At 40.3% G+C, this 19,043-nt stretch overlaps 1 protein-coding gene across 1 annotated transcript in view; it reads left to right on the forward strand.

The window, feature by feature from the left end:
• Positions 1 to 1,487: 1,487 nt before the first annotated feature.
• Positions 1,488 to 19,043, forward strand: part of FGF10 (fibroblast growth factor 10) — a 63,205-nt gene continuing 45,649 nt past the window's right edge. Inside the window, exons 1-2 of the mRNA XM_062599674.1 lie at positions 1,488 to 1,576; positions 1,683 to 2,421. Coding sequence (XP_062455658.1) covers positions 2,085 to 2,421 — 337 coding nt within the window. The 5' untranslated portion in view covers positions 1,488 to 1,576; positions 1,683 to 2,084. The remainder of the gene's footprint in view (positions 1,577 to 1,682; positions 2,422 to 19,043) is intronic.

The raw sequence follows: 19,043 nt of genomic DNA on the forward strand, positions 1-19,043 counted from the left end.
CCTACTTGCATTCCAATTCAGTTATTTTACAATACTAAGTACTGACCCAAAATTGAATGTCTCACATGCTGCCCATATCCCATCAATCCTGGATCCCTTATTATGGTGATAAAACACAGTACATCACATGGAAGATGCCTGTTAACCACTGGCTAAATGGACAGGTCAGTGCCGGGATTGAAATATGAATCTGTCATAATATCCAGTATGTGAAATGACAAATCTATTAGGAGAGATGGAAGCAAAGAGGAAAAACAGCAACATACGCCCCTCCACAAAAATAACAGCTTGAAAAATCGCTTTAAAATAGCCTTGGAAAATAGAAATTTTATTTCTTTCTGGCAAAGGAAACTGCATTAGTTTAAAAAAAAAAAAGACAGCAAAACATTCAGACAGACTTTATGGGGAAACCTTTGCAGTCCTAATAAAGCCCCTTTGGCTTTGAAGTCAGACTCTGATTCAGTAAATGACTCATGTTAGCAATTAGAAAATGGTCATTTAGAGCCCTGATTTCATTCGAGACAAGGAGGGTGAGGATGGGGAAAGAGACACAATAAATCTTGAGAGGCTTAAAAGGAAGAGCAGGCTAAAGTGTGAACTTTTTATTTCAGCAACGGAAGCAAAAAATCAGTGATTCATTAAAGGAGGGAGAAAGACCTCCATGGAAGCTGGCAAAGAAGAAGGAAAAGGAGCTAATTATGTCTCTTCCCTTTTTACTCTCTCTGACCAGCATATAATCTGCTTTTCCAGGGTCTGCCTGTAGTACGTACTCCTTTCCAACCTCTCCACCCAACCCCTCCTCCAGCAGGGGGGAGGGGGACTTCTAGCAGGCAACAAGCTCCAGGTGGCTTTCTCGAGCACTTCACTGCCAAAGAAATAAAATAAAATCCTGCACTAGAAAACAAATTTCTTTGGGGGGGGGGGGGGTGGAAAGAGAGAAGGAAGGCTTCCCTCGAGGGGACTGGTTCAGCCGGGAAGACAGGGAAATTAGTAAAGCCTGAGTCTCCAAGCCATGCTGGTGGCCAGCGCTCAGCGGAGAAGGACGCTTTAGGAGCAATTAGCAGCGAGCTGAAGGCGGCGGCCGCCGCCGCCGCCGCCGCCGCCGCCGCCGCCCGGGAGGAAGCCCGGGCAGCTCCCGAGGCTCCCTCCGCAGCAGGCGCGCGCGCGCGCTCCAGCTGCAAAAGGGTTTCAGATGTCCCACCGCTGCTTGACCCCCTGCAAATAAGGGTTGACCACCAGAGGCACATCCCACCTCTGCCTTGTAATCGCTGACATTTAGGCTACAGCTTCCAACCTGTTTACAACCAAAGGGGGAGGGAGAGGAAGGGAAGAGAAGGGGGGGGAGACAAGTTGGGATTTCCCCCCACCCTCTTTCTTTCTCCTCTCTCTCTCTGTCTCCCTCCCTCCGTCTCTCTGGATTTTTTTTTTTTTTAATACTGTTCTGGAGAATTCAAAGCAAAACAAAGAAACTGCCTCCTCTGGGGTTGTCAGTGAGAAAGGACGAGTTGTGCAACTGGTTTAGGATTTGCAAAAAGCAAGGGGGTGGGGATCAGAAGAAGGTGCAAAGCCACAAAGTGTGAGTGCGTGTGTGTGTAAAGGGGTGTGTGTGAAAAATCCCTTCTAGCACCCCTTTCTGCTGGTTATTGTTGTTGTTGTTCATTTTGCTGTCATCTATTTTTCAGACCTTTCTGCATCTAAGATGGTGAAGAAAGGAGTGAGGAAGAGAACAAAATAACTACTGGGAAGTCTCAAACCAGGTTGGGGAGTGTGTGTGTATGTGGGGAGGGGGAAGAGAAAAAGGAAAGAGGATTAACCACAGCAACCCCCCCCCCAAAAAAAAAAAAAAAGAAAAACAGCTCTTTTTTTCTGAGGGAGGACTCGCAGGATTAAAAGGCAACAACTTCTGAGGCAATTTGTCCCCTGAGTTATGGATGTTGGTGCACTTACTTCAGGCCAGATCAGAGCTCAGAGGGATCTAACCAGAAGCAGCAACCACCGGCTCTCCACTTGCCTTTTACCAGGTTTTACCCTTCCAGTATGTTTCTTTGGATAAGACATTTTCCAGCGCCCAGAGTTTCAGTACAATGTGCAAATGGATACTGACAAATGGTGCCTCAGCCTTTTCCCACCTGCCTTGCTGCTGCTTGCTGCTACTCTTCTTGGTGTCTTCTGTGCCTGTCACCTGCCATGACCTCGGCCAGGACATGCTGTCCCCGGAGGCCACCAACTCTTCTTCTTCATCATCCTCCTCCTTCCCCTCGTCCTTCTCTTCTCCTTCCAGCGCGGGGAGACACGTGCGGAGCTACAATCACCTCCAAGGAGACGTGCGCAAGAGGAAGCTCTACTCTTACAACAAGTACTTTCTCAAGATCGAGAAGAACGGCAAGGTCAGCGGCACCAAGAAGGAGAACTGCCCCTTCAGTAAGTACGGCTCTGCCGCGGCCCCGAGCGCCCCGCGGCGGCGCCGCGCCCGCCGCCGCCCCAACCGCGGGGCGCCCGAGCCCCGCGCCGGGGAGCCCCGGCGACGCCGCGCCGGGCAGCGGGAGAGGGCGAGAGGCGGGGGGGCTCCTCTCTCACGCAGCTCCCTGCAGCCCCGCGCCTGCAAATCAGTCCGGGCGCATTTGTTTTGCAAATGGCTTCGCCGAGCACGGTTTGTGTGTTTGCCGGGCAGAAGAGCAAATTAGGAAGATTGGTAAGGATGTGGCGCGGAGTGTGGGCGGGTGGAGGGGGGGGAATATTGTCTCCTGAGTCTGAAAATAATTATCCCCTGTCATTAAAGTGCCTTGATGAGAACGCTATATTAAAACAATGCATCGGCTTCCCCCACGCACACGCTCTTCTCTCTGAGCCGCACGAGAGCTCTGCGCTCCCTCCTTCCCGAGCCCCCCCCCCCCCCCCAAAAAAAAGTGCGTTTTCCTTTGCGCTGGGTTGGTTGCCAGGCTCGATCTGTGCCGTGCGGGTTCCCCGGCGGCGGGGCCGCCCGCCGCGGTAACGCGACGCTCGTGCCTGCCGCGTCCCTGGCATATGTGCTGCGCCCTGCCGCCGCGCAGCTCTCGGGTTGCAGCGCCGCTATACTACTACTCACTCCACTGTAAACATCTGTGGCTGGATTCGCACAGACCTCACACACATTTCATTGTCTTTTTTTTTTTTTTTTTTTTAAGAAATAATTTCAAAGTAAAAGTCATAAGGCTGTTTCCATGGCTGTAGTTTCAAGTTTTTTTTTTTTTTGTAGCACTAATTAGGCTTCTAGTAATAGCAGGCTTCTGGTAATGTATTTTTGGCTGTCAGTGCTACAAATGTAACCTTTACTTGGTTTTCTTGCCTGTGCAATCTCAAATTGAAGTAACTGCAGTAAATCATGATATATTGCATTGTTACTCTTAAGTGACTGCATCCCACTATAGCAGCATGCTGAAAAAGTAAGCTCTGTTCTGCAAGTGTCTGAGTACGCTTTCTTACTTGTCTTACTGGTAGAGAACAGCTCTTTGGTTCTTCAGCTGTTTTTTGTAAATCCAGCTAAACCTGGGGATAAACCTGCTGTTAAATCAAAGAGATGTAAGTCCCCCTCTTATTAGCTAATGTATAAAGTATGGAATACTCTAGCAGGTTGCCACGCCGTATGATAAACATTACCGTTAATTCCCCTGTATTTCTATCAAACACCCATAATACGCACTTACAAACAGGGAGGAGAGAGCTGCTGTATCATATGTCACTATTTCACTTGCTCCACCTTGCAACTTCATACTTTATCATACACCTAATGTTTATAAAGGCTTTAGATGTCAAAGCAGCTGATTCTCACCATCTCATTTTATATTTCAGAGAAAGCTAGTTTCCTGAAAAAACAGCTATGAAGGGGGCTTCATTTTGATGAATTTGTGTTTAACTAGGTCTTTGCACTGTATGTCTTTTATTACTTTTGTTTATAGAGCAGGATAGTGTGATTTCCCTAAAATGGGATCCTGAAAGCTTTATATGCATCTCTGAAAACAGCAAGCCATTCAGTTCACAATATTGCTGCAGAAAAGGATATAAGGGGCTGATCCTACGAGAGTGTATTCAGATACTCATCTGAACAGCGAGTAGAATGATTCAGTAAGTAAAGCTCGCATACAAGCATGAGTTCCTGCAGGATCCTGCCATGAGGAGGTAGAATAAACTGAGATGCACATACACATCTTTCAAGGCCCAATTTGTCAGTCTGCACTCAAGAACAACTTTCTGTAACTATAAAATATGATTCTTCTCCTAGTTTTCTGGTCAGTGCATCAGAAAGAGAATTGGCATTCCTCATGATGTCATGGCTATTTTCATATCTGCAGAGTATCTACTGAAAAAGAGAAGAATGATTTTTTTTCATATAAGTACAAATCAATGGCTTTATTATACGTAATCATATCCTGTCCCTCAAGTTTATGTGCAATGGAGAAAGCAGTCCTACCTTCTCACAAATACTAGCTTGCTAGCTCCACTTACTTTACTAAACCAGGCACAGCGTATAACACAGCATATAACATCTTTAAAATGCAAACAATTAGGACTTTGCTAGCAGAAGAAAGGTCAAATGGTTATATGCTTTTCTTTAATATTCGTTATAATCTGTGGTGTGAAATTGTGTTTTCTGTAAAAGCACATAGGCTGAGACCATTTAAGTACTGTTACTGCCTCTTAATTACAAGAGTGTCTGTATCAAAATGTTGCAAGTAAAATTTATGCTTTTGGTAATTTCACACATAGCTGTTTGATCAGAATGCTGCCATAATCCCCAGCTACACTGACTGATTCCATGAAAATATACAGTATCATTAAGATATTCTAAAATGTGTAATTACATATGAACAAATTTCTGCCATGCATAGTTAGTCAGCCAGCCCACTAAACTGTAGCCTGTTTAACATTAAAGCCTATTTAATCTCTAATGTAAGTTCCTTTTTCAAAACCACACTTTCCTAAACAAATAATAATGACTATTGACACACAAGACTTTGTTTGAAATATTCTGATGTAGGGATTAATTTGCTTTTCTCATATGATAATGTTTAAAATCCATTTATGCTGCAGTAAAACCTTATCTGTAGGGCTGAAAGATCATGATATGTTGTGTAATTAGACAACAGCTTTCATGGCTGGCTGCCAGTTAAGCACTGTCAAGTAAGGGGAACAGTTGGAGAAAGTCAGAATAAACATTCAGAAAATACTGTTTAGGCCCTAGCCCTTAAAAATGGCTCACGCAGCATTCATAGATTTGCTCTATAAATATTGTGTAGCATGCACTAAATAAAAGTTTACTTTGGCAGATGTTTTCCAACTTGATTGCATGGAACCATTACATCAGCCTTGCTGTACCTATGGGACAGCGGGAACAGAGGTGGCTTCTGACTGTTCTGCCAGAACACTGGGGAGTTTGCACAGCTTAATAGAGCTGGAGTGCATCTGTCACTAGATATACGCTAGACAGTTTAGCTTTTGTTTTATTATTCCTTACGTATAGAGTTTTGTCCTTGACGTGCAACCCCTCAATACTAACTCGTACCTCAGCATCACAGCTGTAAAGTCCCTTGCCCTTGTTTTTGATAGGTCCATTTGTATATGTGAATAAGGACAGCTGTACTGCTTTCTGGTGACTAAAGTACTTGCAGGGAAAAACAAAACCCCAAAACCTCCAAAGATTAATTACAAAAGCATTAGCTATAACTTGACATTTGAGATGACCAAGAAGAGCTTTCACCATATGTAAAAATGGAGGAACAACTGCATGTGTGCAGATTCTGACCTTACTTGCACCCAGAAAACCTTTCTGAAGTTAGTGAATCTCTTTGGGTTTAAAGGCAGTATGGTTTGGGCTACATGATATATGATGAGCTGATTCATGACAACTTGAACTTATTTTTGACAGTGTTATGCTGTCAACATACTTTTTAGTCGAACTGTAAAGCAACCGTTAACACTGCTATGAAGTACATGGACTTTAAATATAGTTACAGGAGAGAAATGGTGATACAATATGTAATGCTTAATTAGCAGCACCTAACCTGCAGTCTGTAATAGTTCTGCCTGAGCAAGGATTGCAGGATCAGGCCATTGATCAGTACATGTTTACAGAGTAGCATCTATGTCAATATGAGACTGGATGTTAATAGGAAGAATTAATGGGATGATTCTTACAGGCTTTGGACCAAGCTCGGCTTGCAGTGCTATGCAAAACCTACAGTAGATGGCGGCACAGCCACTATCTGGTGTCACCTCTGCTCAAAGTAGGTGGACAAGAAGGGGCCAGATCCTCAGCTGTATGAGCTCATTTAGTTCAACAAAGCTCCAGGGGCTTACACCAGCCAAGATGCTATTAATTAGATTTCTGAACATCCAAAGTGGATTAAACCAAACAGCACAAAGGCATTTTCAATGCAGATTAAGAGTGTTCACTGAGGTAGTTAGCATGAGATAATTAGCTATTCTTCACAAGCTAACCTATTCTAGGCTTTTCTCCCAAGTACACAATTATCTTTAATATACAGCTTGGACCTGGTAGTTCTTGGCTTTGCTCTAGTGAGTGTGGGATCAGGTTAGTAACACAGTGAATCACAGCAGATTTCTAGTCTAAATTCCGTAGCCCAAACGATTGTAATTGCTCTAATTGCTAGAACAACAAATATCGCTATTGAGGGTTTGCATGTTGGTTTGTATACATACAAACAGCATTAAAGGGCTGATTAAGTATGTGCAGTTCGGTACTCAGTTTTTGAACATAAACAAAGTCCCAAGTCACAAACAGTCTGCATCATTAGCATATAGATTTAACTGTCTACATATCAAAGTTCTCATCTATTCAGAAGTTATTTCCTGTGATTGACTTTGTACCAAGAAACGATGTTCACAGGTGTAATAAAACCATAAAACTTGATAGCTATGTTACCTCAGATACACAGATTCAAATAGATTAGAATTTTTGGTAAAATAGATTCTCTTGCTCTTGAACTCTTTTTCATTTGGTGCTATGGGGTTATCAGCTTTTCAAGAGCTGGTGTTTGTAAATTAATATGAGTCTTCTCTTCACATTTTTCTAAAGACTGCTTATTAGGTATATGTGTTTCTTTTACTTTCTATAGCAATCTGTTATATTTGTTACCAATTAAAGAGACTTAAATAGGAAATAATACCATTTCAATGAAGTAATTTGAATCTTGGGGGTTTAATAGGAAGTGGGTATATTATTATGTAGATGGTTTCTCTCTTTTACTCATCTTTTTTTTTTCCTCTAGAACTCAGTTACGTAATTTATAACCAACAGTGTACACCTCAGGCACATAGGATTTATGAATGTGGAAAGAATTGTACTATTTAATGTCTACATGACACACTCCTGTTACCCTTGCTGCATTCCTGCCTCATGGACCCTGTGTGCTGATACTGTAGCCCTGTCGTAAATCTGCTTAAAATACACAGTTGTAAGAAGTCTTTTTGTCTTCATAAATCTAATTTATAATCACTTGCAAAAAAAAAAAAAAAAGAGAGAGAGAGAGAGAGAGAGAGAGAGTTAGGAGCATTTGAAGGTTTGTTCTTCTTAAAGCCTCAGAAGAACAAGACCAAGGGGCAATAGATGCCCTGCTGCTGTTACAACAGGCTGATTCTCAGGTATTGGCTTGGTCAAAACCACCACTGAAGCTGCTGTTAGCTGAGTGAGTGCTACAGAATGTGCTTACAGTTTTGGTACATCTTGGATGCATTCAGTCATAGGATAAGATCCTCTGTTTTGAAATAAGGCATTTTAAGATGACTTTCAGATGTCTTTGAGCTGTGTGTGTGAATAGGGGCCTTTTCACTTCTGATGGGAGTTGGATCAGATTCTGCAGTAGGAGAGTTCTCATTTCTTCGACAGAGCCTTTCATTTTGGAAAAGGGAAAGCCCTTCTATGAGCAAGTCTTGTTAATTTGTGTCACAAGCTAAAAGCAGCAGGTACTTGTATGAATAGCACAACATCCTCTCTTGTGGGGGCTTCCTGACTTTTTCTCTGACTGAATAGTACAATTGCACAAGGAGGGTTCTCAATAGGAAAAGCATCTTTGTAAACAATACTGTATTTTTATTCATAAGCCTAATATTTAGGATGATAGAAATAGTGTCAACAAAGCAGAGAAACAGTTCAGTCAAGGTGGGATTGTTATATTATTGCTCTATTTTTGGACCATTTTTGTTAGTTTGTTTTCTCAGTTTTCTGAAGAGCTTTGTGAATCAAGCTCTTCAAAGTCCTTTCCTCCCCCAAAACAGCACGCAGCTGAAATTTCAGTTTGCACATACTGAATACTTGCTGCCTTTGCATCTACTGAGCACCTGTGAACATTCCTTACAGCTGCCTTATCACACTGAAGTACTTTATCCTAATATTCATGTTTTATCTTCTAGTCATCTCACTTCAAACAGCACAACTGCAAAGAAATAGTTCCAATATTTATCAGCATTAACAACCAGTGTCAACTTGATAAGACTGCATGGAAAAATACATGTTGCGTGCTTCAGCCTAAGAAATCCAAACTATCAGATCAGAAATGGAGGATAATTTAGTAACCTGAGCACATTAACATTTCTTGATTGATATGTATACTAGAGCCACTAGTCCAACTGCATGCACTTACGAAACAGATCTTCCTTCTTTTGCTTCAACAACTTATTTTGATGTAATATTTTACTGCCTTTCATTGTTCAGCTGCTCTGAACACAAAAAAGTAGTTGATGGTACTCAGGACCATTAGTTCTGTTAACTGGAAAGATCCTTTATTAACAGTATTAATTGCTTTTGTTGCAAGTGCCAACTTGTTGTAAAACATCTCTGTTAGTTACAACGTAGTAAAAATGAGACAGGAAACTGTTACACGACATTTTGAAAAAGTCAGCCTGGGAAAGCTCACTGTGTTTATGAAGAAAATCAAAATATTCAAGGGGAGGGCTGAGGAGGAAGTGACTTGCTCTTTAATCACTGGATGGATATTAAAACTGAATTCATTAGCTGAATGGATAATTAAAACTGATTGTGCTACTTCATGAGTACAGTGTAACAAATGGGAGTTGCAGGGGAAAGAAATGGTTACAAGTGAGCCAGGTCACACGCTAAATAATGGCTTTAAAGGCACTCTTTGCTTTTAAATTAGGTCACTTGTGTTCTTTCTTTGAACATTCAGTTCTAATTGCAACAGTAAATCACAGAATACACTCAAAGTAGATTCCCATGTAAGGTGGACAACTGGACAGTGCCTTTTTACTGCTACTAACACGTGCATCCAATTACTGGGTTGATATACTCACAGTGTCAGCTGTAAAGCATTCTCCTATTTTATAGTTAGCCTAAAGAATTATTAGCCTGTCCCCTTTCACATTTACCTCTAAATAATCTGTCAGTAGTGTATATCTTCTACAGCTAAAGAGGAATTTTCACACGCATTGAGGCTGACTTTCAAGAAAAAGGAAATGTTGAAACTTAGAGCAAAAAGTTTCATTCCTTTTCTATCTTCCCCCCCCCCCCCCCGCAGCTTCTGATGTTGTGCAAGAGAGGAAAAAGCTACAGATACTAGAAACATGAATGCTCATGAATTTTATGTAAAAACAAAGATCAGATCTTTCATAAACCTTGATTTAGTAAAGCAACATGATGCCTGCTTCTTTCATGGTGAAAAACATCTGTGAAGGACAATAGACTTGATTTTTGCAGTTCCTGACTCCTCCTATATGGGGAGCAGAGGTGAAAATGGCGGGGGGGGGAGGGGGGGGATGAGAAGTTCGGTCACTCTTCCACCTTCTGCTACTGATATTTAAAAGATAGCATAGAAATAAAGGAAATAGAAGCTTTCTTTTAGGTTCCTACTGCACATCTGTGCAGCTGTAGTCAGTGTATGTGGGAGTTTGGGAAAGGCTGCTGAAGCATTTTGGAAGTATTCAGGATGTTGCTTAATTGAAATTAAGGCATGGTGCTGAGCAGAGGCTGGTAATAAATGAGTGATACCATGCCCGCATTAGAGGAAGGGGATGGGAAGTGTGATGAGTGCCAGAGCAACACTAGAAAGGATGAGAAGAAAGAAACAGGGGCAGCATGTGTCACAAGTGGGAGAGAAGTGATGAGAGAGGGAGCATGGTGAATCCATTTTGGCAGCAGTGAACTGCTAGTGACACTGAATTATTGTCTCATCTGACTGTATCCTCAGTTTGGTCAGTCCGAACCTGTGAAGCCACAGACTCATTAAGGTTCCTAATGATTTTGCCTAGAAGTATGCAATCGATGTTGGGATATGAAGTCATCTGTGTTGTCCTGACCCAGCTTCATTCTACATTGTCTGGGCCCGTTCTATAGACAGTTCTCAGACTGTGCTCCGGGATTCTCTTCTTCAGTTTGTCTTGCTCTCCAAGAGGCTTAATAACATGCTTTGTTCCTTGTGTCAAAGTCCGTGCTGACCACTTGCAAGCTGAAAGGTGGCCATACTTTGGAAGTAATAAGCTTCTTAAAGCAGCCACAATTGAATTTATGTTAAAGAACAAAAAGGTGTTTTGAGGGATTTTTAAAATTTTTCACTATGCTTACACTATCCAGTAAATCTGTTATGATGACGGGGGAAAAAAAAGAAGCACATGAAGCTACCCCAGACTTCTATGTGTTTTAATCTTTGGGGGATTGAATAGGATATTTTTATGACAGACATGTTTATTATTATCAAATAAGTCATTTTGTAAGCTTATCTTTAAGTTTTGAAGCAGTTATAATTACAAGCTCATATATTCAGTAATTTTGTCACTATAATGAGAGAGGGAATTTACACTCTCGAATAGAATGCAGGATGTTTGCATTACTTTAATATGAAGTAGATTTCCCAGGACTACAGTTTCGGTGCCTCGTTTTCCAATGTTTTTGCAAAACCTTCCCCTCAATTCAACCCTGTTGAGGCCACACCTGGAGTACAGTGTCCAGTTCTGAGGTCCCCACTACAAGAGAGACATGGAGCTACTGCGGTGAGTCCAGCAGAAGTCTACAAAGATGATTAAGTGATTCTGTGAAAATTTTAGAACATGCTATCAAATCTACTATTCACCAAAAAAAGATTTTGACTTTGACAAAACAAAATTTGTTCCCTGTGTGTTTCACAGATACCTATTTTCCCCCACTATGGCTTCCATGGGGGGTGAACACTAAAATTGTAAATCATGTTGATCCAGAAGTACCTCTCTAATCTGTATTGTGGTACCTGTGGCACCTGTCTTTTGGAAGTGAGCAAAGTAGCAAAAGCCCTTCCCAGAAGTCCATCCTCATCTAATTTCACTACATTTTTCTCCCCTGTCTTAAGGGAAACAGAAGAGTGCACATGCCTCACATTCTGATGACGGGACACCTTTCCTTTGTCAGAATGCTAATGCTTATAATTACAATACAGAAATTTATTCTATTGTGTATTCACTGACAACTCAGAGCTGCAAAATTGAGGGTAATATGAAAAGAAGAAGCAGAGCTAAGGCCACTTTTTGCTATTCTGCTTCAAGGTCTAGGCCTGGATGCTCAGCTGGCTGTTTGTATGCTGAGAAGGTAGCCTCCTCATACAAGAGATGCATGTGTGGTTTTGGTGCTAGCTTACTGGAGAATCTGGGTCAGCAGTAGACTATTTGGCCAGGGGCTGGGCCAAGACACAACTGTGTGTAAACCGGAGCAGAAAGTTAGCATGAGCTGAGTTTCACTGGATGTTCTGAGGTGCAACCAGGCATGAAAACCATTGCAAGCTCTTTAGACTGTCAGTTTACAGGAGTTCTCACAGAAACAGCTTGGCAATGAGTAGCATATAAGGCATAGAAAGAAATGATAAATTCTTCCAGCTTTTTTTTGCTTATAGATGAAGGTGCTGGGTAGAGCATATATCTTGGAAGTATGCTGAATATTGTGAACAGTAATATTTTTTGTTCAAGTCTCCCCCTCAGGTTGATTCATAGAAGAGCATCACCTCCATTTCCATAGAGCCATGAGTACACACAAACAATAACTCACTTCCTGGGGCAATGCATGGTCTAAACCACTTAACCAGCCAAACCCCAGATTTACTGAAGTTAGCAGTAGGAGGTGCAAATGCCATTTCTGATCCCCAGAATTCAAGCACTTTTGCTACTTCCTCTGACTTTTGATTTGTGAGTAGCCCTCCTCCTAAGCCATGGAAGATGGAGGGTGACGCTGAGATCATGCAGACTGGCAGTCTATCTATCCTGGCAATGATGATGTTTCTATTACTAACATAATGCAGGAAGGGATCAGGGAGAGAACACAGACAAAAATCACTGCTCCGAGCATTATGTACAGAAATGGGATGCTTTTCTTACAGCTTCTTGTGCCCAAATGTTCAGAGGAGTGGGAATTAGAACCCAATCCTATACATCCTGTGGCATCTCGATTGTGTAACAGCTGTATATTAATTTGTGGTACTATTTTGGTACATTTTTCTCCCATATGGCATACACCAATTAAGAACAGTGATTGTCATTTGCTTTGAGGCTGATAATAATTACGTATGAATCAGCTACAAGAACTGAACCCGCTGACATTGCTAAAAACTGTCCATATCACTATATGGAAGACAGAAAGATTACTATTAGTAAATGCAGTGTGTAAAATACCTTACTATAGTGCTTTGATGAGGAAATGCATTTCAACTATATGCTCTACCCTACAGAACAGCTGCTCCTTCAAGGTTGAACTAAATGAGTTGGGAAAGAAAAGATCCAACACGAGCACTTTTTGTAGAAGTATTTTTTAAATAAATTTTTAAAAGGCTCTTAAAGACTATGACGATTTTTTTTAACAAAACAGGCTGAAATGCATAAGGTCTAGAATAATAACTAACCTGGGAACATGGACAAATAAAGGGTTATGTTTTTCATCACAGATAAGCTGTGAAGAAGATATCCACAACACAAAAGAACTGGGGGCAAGCTTTTCTGAGTCCTAGGTGCTCCTCCTGCTGATGGTCTAGCAAGACCAAGAAAGAATCTGCCTACTTAAGAGAGAGAAGGAAGAAGACTGAACAATTTAGCACAAGGATAGTCTGCGAAAGCTAAACGTTGAGTATAAGTGCCATGAAGTGTTAGGTACTCTGAAATATCAGGTCTTATATGTGTTTATTTTCCATTGTACCCCAAAATTTATAAATGTATTTGACTCTAATCTCTCTTTGGCTCCTTGCTGTGTATAAAATCAGGATAGTAATACTTCCTACATTAGCAAGGGTATTATGAAAACAAATTATTTGTAAAACATGCCAGTAACACTGTGATGAGTGCCAGAAAAAAAGCCCACCAGGAAGGTAATAATTCTCTTTTTACAGTAAGGTTTGGATATAATGAATAGTGAGGGCAGTTTTGTCCTCTTTATGGGGGGAAAGGATGTTGGCGCTAACAAGGAGCTAGCTCCTTGTTAACTCCAACAGACTTAGGCGTTTGTCCTCTAACCAGCAAAAAACTTATGGTTCTACAGAAAAAGGCATTCTGTCAAGATTATTCAACAAATTTCTTGTGTAGCACAATGCAGAAATTAACAGGAAAATACATCCTGACCAAACAGTATGGGTGTAGGAGCAAAACGGTTCTGTCTCACTGTCAAGCTGAACTCTAGCTCTGGTTGTGCTGTATGACCATTATCAACATGAGAGATGTCCAGTCTGATTTCACTTAAAAGTCCTGAACATAAGGATTTTTTGTGTTAAGGATCTGTGCCATTTCCATGATTACTATTAAAACAGTTAAAATGTAGACAACATTTCTCTCTCCTTTTTTAACCTTTATGCCTTTCATTTACAGGAATTTGAGCATAATTTCTGCCTATTATTTTTAGCATTTGGCACTATTACACATTTTTGGGACTGCCTTCACTTTCCTGAAATGCTGTGTATGCTTTGGAGTTAAGCTACTGGAATTATTTGTTTTTTATTTCTTTTCCTACCATTTTTTCATTCTTGGTACCTCCCCTTTGGTGTCACAGGAATTATCCTTTCAGTTTAATTTATTGCAGTTACTTTTACATGTCACAACTTCTCTTTGAAATGACAGCCATCCAAGTTAAAGTCTTTTCAACTTTAGTGAAAACACATATAATGAGGCTGACACTTGGCTCATGTGGTATTAATCTGGTCTCTTGGTCATTTCTTCTGTGTCTCCTGCTGCAGTCTGCTCTGAAAAAGACGTATCTGCAGCTGGGGAGTACATAAGATTAACTTCCGCTTCTCTGCGGCTTCTTGCCTCAGACCACACACCAAATAATTCCTCAAAGCATTATCCAGATTTGCTCAAAATTCACCATGCTTGCTTTATTCCTTCAGTTCTGCCACACATGCATTTGTGGACTCTGCTTGCAGCTGATTCTGCTTATGAAACAGGAAACATTTTGCAAAGATGAGGATTTGGAGACAAGCACTATTGTAAAATATCTATAATAATCTTTCCATGGAATTCTTCCCCTTTTGGTTTTGCTGATTTTATAAATGTACACAATAGACCATAAGGTCTAGATGTAATGTTTTGGTTTTCATTTGTACTATGGACATAACAAAGCTTGATCCAGCTTTTCAGTACAGATTGAATTGCAATAACTCCTGTGCCCTAAATGAAACAAATAAATAAATAACCCCACAGTGCTTATACTCAGAAAGATCTTCAGTGGTGTCTGAATTATTTAATTCAATAATGCAACAAAAATATTGCTGCTCTGCTGATGGAGGAAGTGTCAGCTCAGCTCTCTTATCCAAAGACCTCCAAACCTTAACCACAATTTAAAGTCCTTTAAAAGGGAGCCACAGATGTGAAGTGTACAAATACCTGTGCTCACACAGCAATGCAGACTCAAAAAATATCCTTTAACAATGAGCAGGAAACCAGTACATAAGAACCTCTCACTACTCTGTTACCTTGTTGTTATGTTATAGGTGAGGTTGCCAGACACTTTTCATTAAGTGCAAAATGGGTATGGGAGCATATTTTTGCTATTTGAGTAATATTTTTGTATTGGCTTTTCAGCTAAACATTTTGTAATTATAGTTTCAGATTCTTTCTTTCCCTCAGTGCATGACATCTAATCGTTATAAGAAACACTCACTGTAAGACCACCAATTGGATCACACTTTCTGCCATTCAAAGTCGGTCTGTTGAATGCTTCTAGCTACATGTAACCTCTTTGTTTATAGAAGTGTTTTGTGTCTCAAACTATTGCAGTTCTGTGTGCAGAACCCCTGTTACAGGCTCACAGAAATATACTGGTAACACACGAATAGATAGCGCGATGATGCAATGAATGTTCCTCATAAAAGATGAAATTTCCAAAGAATCTGTAAAGGCCCTAACAACTGATGAACATACTCGCATTTTCAGGTGTAATCGTTGTGTAGTTTTGCTGTAAGCACCTCTTTGAGAGTTTTCTCTATCAAGCTTATGATATAAAAGCTCTTGTGATATAAATGATCTTGAAAATAAGTAGAAATCTGTAATATTATTTCATTATTTGAGTCCATTTGATTCATGCCTTAAAAAGGACCATAGCATATGCTTTTCTGCACCTAGCAAAGGATTACAAATGTTGCAGATACTTCTGGATATCTAGTAATAATTCCAAAATTTAGTCAGTTAAAGAATTTATCTCCTTCTCCTATTCCAATAAATACTTTGATAATGAATTCTAGCTAACATGATCTTGTAACAGTTTTTCTGTTATTTTTGTTGGGTTTTCTTCATTCCTCATCCAAAAGGTAGATTTGTTTTCCGATTTTGAAGGAGAGCTGATACTCACAAGTCATATGTCACAAGCCACTAAAAGTGTCAAAATCTTACAGCAGGCTGTTGGTGGCTTGTTAATCTCTCCTTCTTTTTTGTCCTTCTTTTTTAAAGGAAACAGAGTAATTCACTTAAACGTAATGAGAGCCATGCCTGCAATAGCCTAGTGTTTAAACAGTGTCAGCCTAAGTAAGTTCTGTCTTATTTCTTCACCTCCTTTTCTTGGCTCCAACAATTAAATGCAAAGCTGAAAAACACAGTTTTTTATGGCTGAGCTATTTCACATGTCAAGTGAGAAAAGGAGGCTGCCATCTTCATAACAGAAAAATATGCAAGTGTTAGAGTGGGGAAGTGTTTTTCTCTTCCTTTGTGCCCCTCTTTCCAAATTGTTGTCAGCAACACGCAAAAGATAAACTTCTAGGTTAAATAGAGAGACCAGATGTATGTCTAACCTCTTGCCCTCATTATTCTAATTGGCTTCCATTAGGAGCAAAAAGTTAAAATACCTCTAAACAAAAATAACTGATACGGTAAGGTGACCTTTTCAACTGGATAGGAGGTCTTTATAACAAGAGAGTACCATGAAGTCCTGTGTTCGGCCAACAGACTGTTTTACCATAGTGATACTTCTGTACTTGGATCAATAACTGAATGTTTACTTTTGCAAGGTAGCAGTAAAAGGTTTCCCAGTTGCAGTAAAAATGAAAGTTATCTAACAACTGGCAAAATATTCCATTGTTAAAGAAAATCTAGAAATACTATACTACAGATCTTTTAGCTTTCCTGTGTGTTTGCTTTTCTGTGTTAGACTCTCATCTCTACAAACATTAGCTGACTAAGCCTCAAAAGATGGCTGTATTTCTCCTTTTTCAGAAAAAGTAACTAAGCAAGAGAGTTTAAAGACCTAGATTTTAACTTCTACCTTTATTCAGCCTTATTCCACATAAATCCGAGTGATTAGTTTTTGAAAATCCTTAATGAGTCTTCTCTGTTCCCTATTTTGTGTTCATAGTACAAGCAATGATATTCGTGTTTTTAGTAGAAATGAGAACTGAAGTGTAAGGTGTTATTCTGTTTAGTTTGTATGACAGACTATGTCGTCTTTGTAGGCATATACGTATGACATTAAATTGAACTTTACCACAACTTAAAGATACAGAAAGTAGAAGAAAAGTTGACAGAAGTGATTGAATATAGGCAATAGGCAATTCTGCCTAAAGACAGAAGTATGGCAGGTGGATCCTGTTTGTAAGAATATCCCGGAACCAGTGGAGACAAGAAAATTTACATTGCTTGAAAACTGTTCTTGTAAGAAAAAAGCAAAGCTAGGAGCTGTTGGTGACCTATCAGCTCTCCTTAGGAAGAATATGATGGAACTGAGTTTGTTTTATCTTCAAGGAAAGCTTTTTTTTTATGGTGCTGCTGATCTATTCACCACTGGTCACTAGCAGGAGAGAGTCTGTGCTTTAGAGAATGCACAGTCTGAAAACTTGCATATTTTGCAAGTGGATTCTGAATTTGTAATCTTAATTGCTTCCTTTTCCTCTTTTTAAGTTTTTGTGGAGGAATTAGTGTTCAGGAGAGAAGGAAGAAAAGATGATTGCCTAAAAAAGACAGGAGAAACAGGTCTGAAATCAAGAACAGAAACGGAGAGACTGTTGAGATCAGGGGATTCAAGTGGATATTTACAAAAAACACCTAGAACTCTAAGGCTTTGGACAGCCTTTATTAGAACCAGGTGTGCTGGTGGAAGAGAAGTCCTCTAGCAAATTTTTATAACTTCCCTGCTAGAGGTTACCATATCTCGTCAGTTCATGTGAGCATTCCATAACTTCCCTCAGGCAGTCACTCAGCTTAGCTTCACTGTCTTAAAGACAAGTTCTCAACCATCCTGGTTGAGCAAATGTACACAAGAGTGTTTGGAGAGCAGCTTAACTCCATCTGGGGACAGTGATGAGCAGCTGGAGACAGGAAGCTTTTCTGCCAGCACAGGAAAAGATACCTTTATTCCTGCTGAAATCAGTGATGTTTGAATTTCTGGATTTCTTTGCAATCCAGATCTGAAAGTTTCTAAAAGTTTCTGCGATCAGACCATATCTAAGGTCTAGGCAGGGAAAATTTTACAGCAAACTTTATCATTCCATTCTCTGAAATATCTCATATTGCCCTTGACAGAAGTAGGACATGAAATCGTATAATGACTGGCTTGTACATAATATTTTTCTTCCTTAATTGCAATTCACAACAGAGAGGCAGGATGTCATAGAAGAAGAAAGAGTAACTCTTCCAAGAGGAATGCTGGTTGATACAAAATCACTAGATTTCAGTCTCTCTGAACAGAGAAAATGGAGATCTGGCCCTATAGATGAGTGCAGCAGTTCAAGATCTCAGTTACGCATTCCTCATATTTCTTTCAAATTGGCAATATAAAGTAGCCAATTTTTTCGCATTGTGATTTCAATCAAGAGTATCATTTCAGTACTTTATAAAAGTAATAATACCACCTAAGAACCTCTTCAAGGAGAAAATATCAGCTGATTTTATGGGTTGTGCCAGTCCTGGAAAAGGTTGCAGATACTAGCTTTACAAACAGCTGAAGTAGCCAAAGGAAAAGGTCAGTCATGGGATAAAGAGGAAAAGGAAATTAAAAAAGAATTATTTGTACTGAAAACTTCAGAATAACCAGTGGGGAGGCAGGAACACTTCGAATTCATATGATAAGCTCCTCATCTTTTGTGCCCTGCAACTACTTGAGGACCTCTATCTTCTCTATATCTGCATGAACTTCAAAGCTAAACTCCTAATACTGGAACCATTCCTACTTGATACTAGACTGCATCAGCAGACAATTTCTATGAAACAGTCTACACATGGGATCAACAACATCTTAACTGTATTTGCCTCCAAATTGCTCCCTTATCCATAAGATAGGTACCTTCCAGATGACCTCTCCCACCTACAAATATCTGGAGCCGTAGTTAGGGAGTGGTTTGTGGCTCTTAGTCTAGAACAGGGAAGTCCTGCAAAGCCATATAATATATAACCAATGAACATATGGTACCAAAAAATTATCTGCTCTTCTTTCTCTAGCTTCTTTCTTTACATCAACTTTTGGTGAACCACTTCAAAAGTGGTCAGACAGGCCATGTGCCCTAGGATCAGGAGGCAGTGCTGCTGTATGGCTTGCAGTGACTGGGGAGTCCCGCTGTGCGCACAGCCTAGCCATGGGCATTCATTAGTTAGTGCATCTCCATGAATTAAAAATG

Source organism: Rhea pennata, chromosome Z (genome assembly GCF_028389875.1).
Source record: "Rhea pennata isolate bPtePen1 chromosome Z, bPtePen1.pri, whole genome shotgun sequence".
In the NCBI taxonomy this organism is placed as follows: Eukaryota; Metazoa; Chordata; class Aves; order Rheiformes; family Rheidae; genus Rhea; species Rhea pennata.